Source organism: Artemia sp. Qi Xiang Cuo, chromosome 6 (assembly GCF_049724085.1).
Source record: "Artemia sp. Qi Xiang Cuo chromosome 6, ASM4972408v1, whole genome shotgun sequence".
NCBI lineage: Eukaryota > Metazoa > Arthropoda > Branchiopoda > Anostraca > Artemiidae > Artemia > Artemia sp. Qi Xiang Cuo.
In genome coordinates, this window is record NC_142799.1 from 48,464,637 (window position 1) to 48,474,989 (window position 10,353).

The 10,353-nt window shown below is 37.5% G+C and overlaps 1 protein-coding gene across 1 annotated transcript in view; it reads right to left on the reverse strand.

The window, feature by feature from the left end:
* Grx3 (Glutaredoxin 3) overlaps positions 1-9,939 on the reverse strand; it is a 48,212-nt gene extending 38,273 nt beyond the window's left edge. The window contains exon 1 of the mRNA XM_089091062.1: positions 9,781-9,939. Coding sequence (XP_088947188.1) covers positions 9,781-9,824 — 44 coding nt within the window. The 5' untranslated portion in view covers positions 9,825-9,939. The remainder of the gene's footprint in view (positions 1-9,780) is intronic.
* Positions 9,940-10,353: the final 414 nt, after the last annotated feature.

Genomic DNA, 10,353 nt, shown 5'->3' on the forward strand with positions numbered 1-10,353 from the left:
GGGGAGCCATCTACATTCAATCCATTGGAAATGTTTTTAAAAGTATATCCGCAATATGATTCTGCGTTGTTTCAATTAATATCTCATTAAATTGAGTATGAGAACTTGAATCACATTTTAAGAGTTTCATACAATAGTCCAATGGGGGAGACTCACTCCTCATTATATTTTCAAGAGTTCCCTGACAAGAGAATATCCTGCGTTTAAGAGATAACTCGAGAAAATCATCATCCAAAATCAAAATGTATATATATATATGTATATATATATATATAATGTATATATATATATATATATATATATATATATATATATATATATATATATATATATATATATAAATATATAATATATATATATATATATATATATATATATATATATATATATATATATATATATATATATATATATATATATATATATATATATATATATATTAGTCCTCTTTTACAAAAAGAGAACTTTAGTGAAAGCACAAATTCGATTGAGGTACAAGGAACAAACAACCTTGTCTGTTTACAAGAACATTTCGTCACAAGCCGCAGTAAAAGTATTCTTAGTTTTAATAGTTCAGTATCGGTTTATTCAGTATCGGTATATATATATATTATTTGAAAAAAACTACGTTTTCTAAAGAGTTAAAGAGGCTGAGTTACAAGGTCGAACCTTAAAACGTACAGGGATTAGGAGGCACAGTTGAGGGGCTACCGCCCCCCAAACGCCCCGCTTTCGCAGCCTTTAAATATAAAAAAAAATTCTTTAAACTGAAAGTAAGGAGCGACATTAAAACTTAAAACGAACAGAAATTATTCCGTATATGAAAGAGGCTGTGCCCTCCTCAACGCCTCGCTCTTTACGCTAAAGTTTGACTTTCTCACAACTCTTTTTTTAAACAATAAAAACTTTAGCGTAAAGAGCGAGGCGTTGAGGAGGGCACAGCATCTTTCATATACGGAATAATTTCTGTTCGTTTTAAGTTTTAATGTCGCTCCTTACTTTCAGTTTAAAGAAATTTTTTTATATTTAAAGGCTGCGAAAGCGGGGGGTTTGGGGGGGCGGTAGCCCCTCAACTGTGCCTCCTAATCCCTGTACGTTTTAAGGTTCGACCTTGTAACTCAGCCTCTTTAACTCTTTAGAAAACGTAGTTTTTTCAAATAATTTCTGCACGTTTTTGTACAGTTTATTACTTATTATTGCTTGACTAACTGTTAGCTGATCGTGTCAGGAGTTAAAGTTGGGGGCTGCCGCCCCCAAACCCCCGCTCTTGAACATTCTTGTGTTAAGGCATTTAATTCCTAAATACTCAAATCACGTCGTACAGGATGCCTCCTAATCCCTGTACGTTTTAAGGTTCGAGCTTGTGACTCAGCCTCTTTAACAGCCCCCCAACTGTGCCTCCTAATCCCTGTACGTTATAAGGGTCGACTTTGTAACTCAGCCTCTTTAACTCTTTAGAAAACGTAATTTTTTTCAAATAATTTAAAAAAGAAACTGAGTTTCTTTTTAAAGTTTAAATTCAGTATATAAGAAAAATGCTCTGATATTAATTCGATCCCGTGTTTTCCGCCTGACAGTCTGTAGTTTCAAGCGCTGGACTATACAGACACAACAGTAATTGTTTTTTAGTAAATTCAAGCTATTTTCGACGCAAGCAAATTCCCAAAAAACTGGATAATTGGTTTTTGAAAAACAGGGAAGAAGTGATCAGATTGAGCTGAAATTTCGAGGATAAGCTCCCAGGCCCCAGGAAAGCCTATCCTATAAATTTCAGCCCGATCAGACAACGTTAAAGGGGGGTTGTGGTGGGAAAAATTAACATGGGCTAATATAGGAAAACGAGGTTTTTCGTAAATGTAAATTCGGGGGATAATTTTTTCGGCCTGAAAATATCAAAAGGCCCTAACAGGTCGAATTCTGCTTCGAATGAGTCCTCATTCAACCGGATCCGTTGCCAACTGTGGCCTGTAGGCGTGGCTAAGAAAAAAAAAGAAATGATGATGAATTTTAAGTGGCTATATTTGTTTTTTTGAAAACAGGGAAGGAGTGATCGGATTGAGTTGAAATTTCGAAGATAAGCTCCCGGGCCCTAGGAAAGCTTAACCTCTAAATTTCAGCCCAATCGGACAACGTTAAAGTGGGTCTGTGGTGGTAGGGTCCAAACTTCCGACCCAGTTTACCCCATGAATATATAGTCGGAGGAGGATGAAATTTTTCAAGTTTCTTAGTTTGAGCTTGGGCTACAAAATGCGATTACTGCCATCTCTCTGCGACCTCTAGGACCTGAAATCGCTTAACATTGTGGTGGGTCGCCTCTTTATAGAGGCACAAGTGTGCCTCCTTGACGTAGTTTTTTTCAAATAATACACATAAACAGGTTACAAGGTCGACCCTTAAAACGTACAGGGATTAGGAGGCACAGTTGGGGGGCTGTTAAAGAGGCTGAGTCACAAGTTCGAATCTTAAAACGTACAGGTATTAGGAGGCACCCTGTACGACGTGATTTGAGTATTCAGGAATTAAAAGTCTTAACACAAGAATGTTCAAGAGCGGGGGGTTTAGGGGGCGGGAGCCCCCCAGCTTTAACTCCTGACACGATCAGCTAACAGTTAGTCAAGCAATAATAAGTAATAAACTGTACAAAAACGTGCATAAATTATTTGAAAAAAATTACTTGTACTATCGAGTTACAGAGGCTGAGTGACAAGGTCTACCCTTAAAACGTACAGGGATTAGGCGGCACAGTTGGGGGGCTACCGCCCCCCAAAACCCCTGCTTTCGCAGCCATTAAATATAAAAAAACATTATTTAAACTGAAAGTAAGGAGTGACATTAAAACTTAAAACGAACAGAAATTATTCCGTATATGAAAGAGGCTGTGCCCTCCTCAACGCCTCGCTCTTTACGCTAAAGTTTTTATTGTTTAAAAAAAGAGTTGTGAGAAAGTCAAACTTTAGCGTAAAGAGCGAGTCCTCTTTTACAAAAAGAGAACTTTAGTGAAAGCACAAATTCGATTGAGGTACAAGGAACAAACAACCTTGTCTGTTTACAAGAACATTTCGTCACAAGCCGCAGTAAAAGTATTCTTAGTTTTAATAGTCTAGTATCGGTTTATTCAGTTTCAGCGAAGCAGCTAAGTGGAAAAGGGCGACCCTCTTGTAGTATCGCCATATTCGTTCGTTTGACTCTAATATCTAGTGCATTTGAAGTCAGTGATCATTTTCTAGCGGTTAGTGTTGAGGGTTGGGTTTTTATTAATGTATATTTGCCAACAAATTACCATGATGAGTTTTCGGAGCGTGCAATTACTTATTCTAGTTATAAACTCGGCCAGTGTATTAACCGTATTAGATCCTTAAGCGTTCAATGCATATTAATTGGTGACTTCAATTGCGATTTGAATGAACCGTTCATATCTAGGTCTTTACGTTTTATGTTGTTCCTTAGTATTTTTGGAGACCAGTCTGATCTCAAGTGTAAAGTTCAAAACTAGACACACGTACGAGCCTTAATGTCTACATCAGATGTCGGTCAGATCTTTCCTTCTCAAAATCTCAGGAATTTATCAGCCAAGTTTGTTCCTTATTTTCAAGTATATGATCACTTACCAATACAGTCTTCAGCCGAGATTCCTTGCCACAGCTCAGATACACAAACGCACACAACTTCGAAAACACCTCCTAGGTCTCGCCGTGATTGGCGTTAAATTAAACCTGTTTTATTTCAAGAAGAAGCCACCAGAGTCCTTAGTAAGATCCGTGTCCCTTTCCATCTTCTCTCTAGATTAACTGCTCTTTTAAAGGAGGAAACACAACTAGCAGTCGATATTTATTGCGCAGAAATTGGCCATGCCCTTCGCTGTGCTGAAAAAGCTGCCGTCCCTCTAAGTAGACCCCGTCATCCTACCCTTCCTGGCTGGTGTGAATATCCAGATTTAGCGGATATCCATTCTAAGTCTAAATTTTGGCTTCAACTTTGGATTTCTTGTGGACGACCCCGTTCGGGGGTATTCAATTCAATCCGCCTGTTCACAAAAAGAAAGTTCGCGAAGGAGCTAGAACCTCACAGAAAAAATATAATTGGTATTGAATCTGCAAGGGTCAAAATTAATCCTGCTCTCCTTTGGCGTTTTCTGTCCTCTAAAAGCGATGAGTCTTTGTCCACATCTGCTATCTCTGATTCTGAATGGTACGCTTACTATGGGCCAGAATTTTTGCCTCCTGGCCCAGCCCTCTACGAAAGATATGAAGCTGAGTTGGACGACTTCTTAGATAGTTGTCCTCAGGGTGATTATATTGTATCAGAGGGCGCTGTATGCAAGGCCATCTCTCGCCTAAAACCTAAACAATCTTTCGGGATTGATGAGATCAGCGCACTCCATCTAAAAAGTGGTGGTCCCGCTCTCATTAGTCACGTAACTCTCCTGATGCAGATTATCCTCATTCAGGGTATTGTCCCAACCACTTTCTCCATTGGAGATCTTATGCCAGTTCCTAAAAAAGGAAAAATTACCATGCAGTGCTCCTTTTTCCATCAAAGAATAATTCTTACTTATCTTTGCAAGTAACTTGAACTTTTATTCTTAGACTAGTTTGAAAAACTTTGTTGCAGTCCACCAAGACAATTCAGTTTCCAACGCGGTATTGGTTGTGCTGAAGCGCTCCATGTCGTTGCATATGCACTCCCGGATGCACACAAATCAGGAAAAAGCCAAGTGATCGGTGGCTTAGACCTGTAGAGAGCGTTTGATTCATTGATTCATGCGCTTATGTTGCTAAACTCAGCTAAAAGAGGAGTGAACTCAAATATCATTCGGGCTTTCCGTGCTCTTTACTCTCGCCCTCGCGTGCGACTCAAGCTCCCTCTCGATAAAGGCCTTCCGCCAGCCCCACGGTCAGCTTTGATACCAGTCCGTAAAGGTGCCCGTCAGGGGGCAGTTTTATCCCCCAATTTCTTCAACAACTACATTATGGGGCCTCAAGACAGCTGTCCTTCATCATGCATTCTCAGTTCCATTGACATCTCCCTAGTATGCTTTGCTGATGACCCGCTGAATATCAGCCGGACGCTTAACCGCCTTTCAGAAATATTCTCATGTCTGCAGTCCAATTACGTGAAAGTCGGTCTGAGATTTAACTCTCAAAAATCGGAAATCTTGCTTTACAGTTGAAAGAATGACCCTCCTACTAATGTCACACTAGATGATTGCTTAGTAAAACCAGTTGACAAAATAGTATATCTTGGGCTGCCAATAGGTACCTCATTGCAGCATACCAACTCCCTCCTAATCTCACATCTTGAACGGCAAATTTCCAGCTCCTATGTTTTGATCGTTAAATCCACTCTGAGATTTAACCGTCCATTACTGGCAAGTATTTACAACGCTACCGCTCTGCCACATATATTATATGTGACCCCTTTCTGGAAATTATTGGCAAACCGTGAAAAGTCTAAAATCCACTCTTTATTTTTCCGTTTCGCCAAGTACCTACTAAAATTGCCACCTTGGGCAAAAAATAGTTTTCTGATTTGGCGCTATAATCTAGCAGACCCAAATCTAGCTGTTGAGACACTTATTAGCCGGCAAAAAACAAAACCAGCAATTCTAAAGCACGAGTGGGCAAGTTTGCTTGTTTAATTTTCCCTCTTGTTTCCTTTTTTTTTCTCCTTTCAGAAGTTGTTGCCCTTGTTGCTATTTTCTGTTTGCTCTTTTCGTACTGTTTTGTATACTATTTAAGAAGTTGTTGCTTTTGTTGTTATTTTTAGTATGTTTTTTTCCCCTCTTTTCGCATTTTTGTATACTCTGTCATTGTATATTTATTGTTTACGACGGGTTTTCAATATATTATTATTATTATTATAGGACCAAACATTATGATTTTTTGTACCTATACTACAGTTAACAACACAAGAAACATGGGCTGATCAGTTTTACAAAATAGAAAGGAAACATTCGTAAAATACCCATTGAAGACGAAGCAGTCCATTTCCGATACATGACATGATCTATTCGTGAGGAGGTGGAAGATGAGGGTAGAAGGCCTGAGCTGCCTCTCAAGTAAAGCGAGGGTCAAATCTTGCGAGACCACTGAAAAAGCTATTGTGAGGTGGATGCTTGGGCTTCTACCCACGGAAGGCAAGGGCCATTTGAAAGGGCGAAGGCCCACCCTAGTTGCAATCTTGCCTAAGCAAAGCAAGACCCATTAAAGTATATGTATATATATATATATATATATATATATATATATATATATATATATATATATATATATATATATATATATATATATATATATATATATATATATATATATATATATATATATATATATATATATATATATATATATATATATATATATATATATATATATATATATATTTAGTCTTGCCTTACTTTTATATTTAATTTCTGTTTGTTTTTCTGATTTTCAAATGAGGAAAACTAAGTTTATATTTCTTTATCAGAAGTAATATAAATATAAGTATTTTTTACTCTCTTCTCAAAGCAAGAGAAAAATGGGGGAGGGGAGAGAAATTCCAGAGAAATGGGGGAGGGGAGAGAAATTGCAGAGAAATGGGGGAGGAAGAGGGAGAGATTGAGAAACAGAAGAAAACGAGGAGGCAATTAAAAAACAGGAGAAAACGCAAACTAACCAACTGACAAAAACAGTGTGCGTGTAACTGAACCCCAAGCAACTGAACCCTCATGTTACAGAACCTTCGTGCAACTTAACCCCGTTTAACTGAGCCCTCGTGCAACTAAAACCCCGTGCTCAAAACCAGAAAGGAAAAAGTGTTTTTTGATTCTGTTTGACATCCTTCTCTACGTTTCTTTAAAGTTTGACCTTAATACTGTAAGTTTTTTTGGATAATCAAGATCAAACTTGCCATCTTTTCTTAATAAAAAAAAGCCTTGTATGTTAACAATAGGTAACTTGCATAACTTACACCCTTGCATTGGGGACTAGGGGGAGGGGGTCTGATCCACAGAGGCATAGCTATTTAACCTTTGGATTGTTTTAAATAAAATGCCAACCTCAAAATTTTGATCGGATGCATTTGGGCGGAAAAGGCCGTGGAGGGTCGATTGCCCTCCGATCACTTTTGACTGAATGGAGCTTTTGATTTCCAACCGAAGGAGCCCCTTCCAAAGTTTACACGAAAATCTTTTCCATAATTACCCGGAGCACAACAGATCCAGTATGGACCTTAATTTGCTCCGAAGTGCGATTTAAGGTAATTAAGGTAAAAACCTTATGTGTTAACAATGGGCAGCTTGCATAACTTACAGCCCTTGCCCCGGGGACTGCTGGCAGGGTTGTTAACCCCAGAGACATGGTTTTTTGACCTATGGACTATTTTGAACAAAATGGCTTTTTCAAAATTTTGATCGGATGCATTGGGAAAAAATGACGCATAGGGGGGGGGGGATTGTTTGCCATCCAATTATTTTTGATTCTTAAAAAGTATACTATAACTTTCGCTTTCCAATCGAATGAGCCTCCCCTAAACTTTATACAACCATCCCTTCCATAAAACCTTATATTTGAACAATGGCCAACTTACATAACTTACAGCCCCTGCCCCGGGGGCTGTGGGGGTTTTGTCAATCCCAAAGGCATTGTTTTTTGGCCTTTGAACTATATTGAAAAAAAAAAACAGTGATGTCAAAATTTTGATTGGATACATTAGGGGAAAAAAGAGCATGGGGGGACTGGTTGCCCTACGATCCCTTTTAACTCTTAAAAAGGACACCAGAACTCTCAATTTGCAATTGAATGAGTCCCCTCAGAAGCTATACAGCCTTCCTTTCCATATGAAGTAGGTCTGGAAAAAAATATATAACAAATAATAAATCATTGAAGTCTCGTAGCTCTTTAGTATAGGCAACGCTATAGCGTTGCATCTGATACAATTCTGTTCCATGTGTTAACTACGGTTTTGTTTAGTTTTTTAGAGTTAAGAATTAGACAGAAAGCCAGGACTAAGTTTAGTTTTGCATCCTTAGAAACTTCTAATTGCTGGAGCTTGAACCTATCATATTTTTCCACCAATGGAGAGCTTTATGGCAGTCATTTGGGGGAACCTATAATAGAGTGATTATAGGGCAACCAGACCCATCTTGTGCCATTTTTGGCTACAATCTCCCCAAAGACATTCGATCAAAATTTTGGTACAGCCATCTTGTTCAAAATAGTCGAAAAGTCAAATAACTACTGTTCCAGGGAAGACAAAATCCCTACAGCCCCATGTTTTCTATTTTCCCTAAAACCTCCCAAACATCCATGGTTTCTATGAGTGTTTATTTTAATTTCTGTTCGTTTTGGGTTTCATTTATTCTTCAGTAGTAATTTCTGGTGATTTTCAGTTTAGGAATTTATTTCTGTTGGTCTTAAGTTTAATATGGCTCTTTACTTTTCATTGAAAAACTTTTTCGGAGAAATCTTTTTAATTAATTTAAAGAAACCGCAAATAATGTATTAACTAAAAAGCTTTAGATTAATTTTGGCTGCATTGGTTCTTGACACCCCAAAATGGACCAAAGGGTGTCTTTCTCCAACTGATAATTAAATTTCAGTGTGAACTGAACCTAGGGAACTTGCTTGACAATTTTAAAGTATGTGTGGTAGCTTTTGCCACAGCAACCAGAAATCAGTCTGAAATCATAAACCCTTTTCATTACTTGTATTTCTAACTTGATTCTAACTTGTGTTTTCTCCCTTGATATTGCCTCTAATTTGTAGAATTCTGAAAAACTGAGTAGGGGGGTTAAGTTGCACCAGGGTTCAGTTAAATGGGGTTCGGTTGCGCGGGGTTCAGTTGCACAGGGGTTCAGTTGTATAGAATTCAGTTACAAGGGGGTTCAGTTTCACGAGGGTTCAGTTAAATGGGGTTCAGTTGCACGAGGCCTCAGTTACACAAGGATTCAGTTGCACAGGTGTTGAGTTACACGGGGGTTCAGTTAAATGGGGTTGCATTGCACGGGGGTTCAGTTGCACAAGAGTTCAGCTATACGAGGGTTAAGTCACGCGGGGGTTCAATTGCACAAGAGCTCACTTGCTTAGGGTTCAGTTGCAATGGAACCGACAACAACCAAAATAAAATGCAAAAGAATTAGGTAAAAAAAAATAAATAAGAAACATGAAGAGAGTAATTTGTTTATAACTAGCTGGGATAGAATTTCAAACTGACACAAAAGACCATTGGCATTAATTGGGAGGAGGGGTCAGTTACCTCCAGGGGAGATATGGAAAAAATACCTTTTTTGGTGAAAAAAAGTTATTATTGAAAAAAAAGGCCCCCAAATGCGTTAATTTTGACTTGGAGACTAGGAATATGAAAAAATACCCCTAGATTTTGAAAACTTTTTTTTTCTGTATCTTCATGAAAAAAAAAATCGAAAAAACACTTGCCCCCACCCCCTAAATTTGCGTGAATTGGTGCCACTGGTTTTGACACAACTATTTTATTACATTGTGAGAAACAACACAAAATTGTAATGTTTTGAGGCAAATTAAACAACAACAAAATACTAACTTGCAAGTTTTAATAAAATGATCAGCGCTCTGTATTATTATGATTAGAAAATTGTATGGCTGACTATCAATATTTGGACGATTATATGAAAGATAAGAGGAAAAATACTTGCCCCCACCCCCTGTATTTTCGTGAAATGGTGCCACTGGTTTTGATACTCGGCTATTTTTCTTAGCCGTTGTGAGAAACTACTCAAAATTACAATGTTTTGAGGCAAATGAAACAACAAAAAATACTTACTTGCAAGTTTCAATAAAATGGTCAATACTCTGTATGGTAATCATTATAAAATGCTATGGCTGACTGCCAATATTTGGATGAGGATATGACTGATATAACTAGATTTGACCAAACTCAGTAGAAACTTCCTTATAGGTATTCTCTTTTCTGAAATAAAAATCCTATCAAAAATATAGCTATTACATTCAATGTTCAATGTAGCTTCTCACTAAACTAATTGCCAAAACAACTTCAAACTAGTTCAAGCAATTACCAAAAAAAACATTGTCAAAGACACAGATATGTATTCTTTACTCTAAAATGAATTAAACAAATCAGAAAATTCACAAATCTCACAATTTACAAGTTTTTGGCAATATTGAACAAATTCACAGATTAGTCAAAAGGTGGTGTCTAGGCCCTGCACTAATTTTAAGGAAATGATACAATACAAATTAACTGATATAATTTGATACTTAATTGTATTCTTTAGGTAATTCAAATAAAACTGCTGGCAACACATGCACTATAATGCAGCCCATGTGATAAAAAAAAGTAAAAATAAAAAAATAAACAAAATCAGAAAGGAAAAAG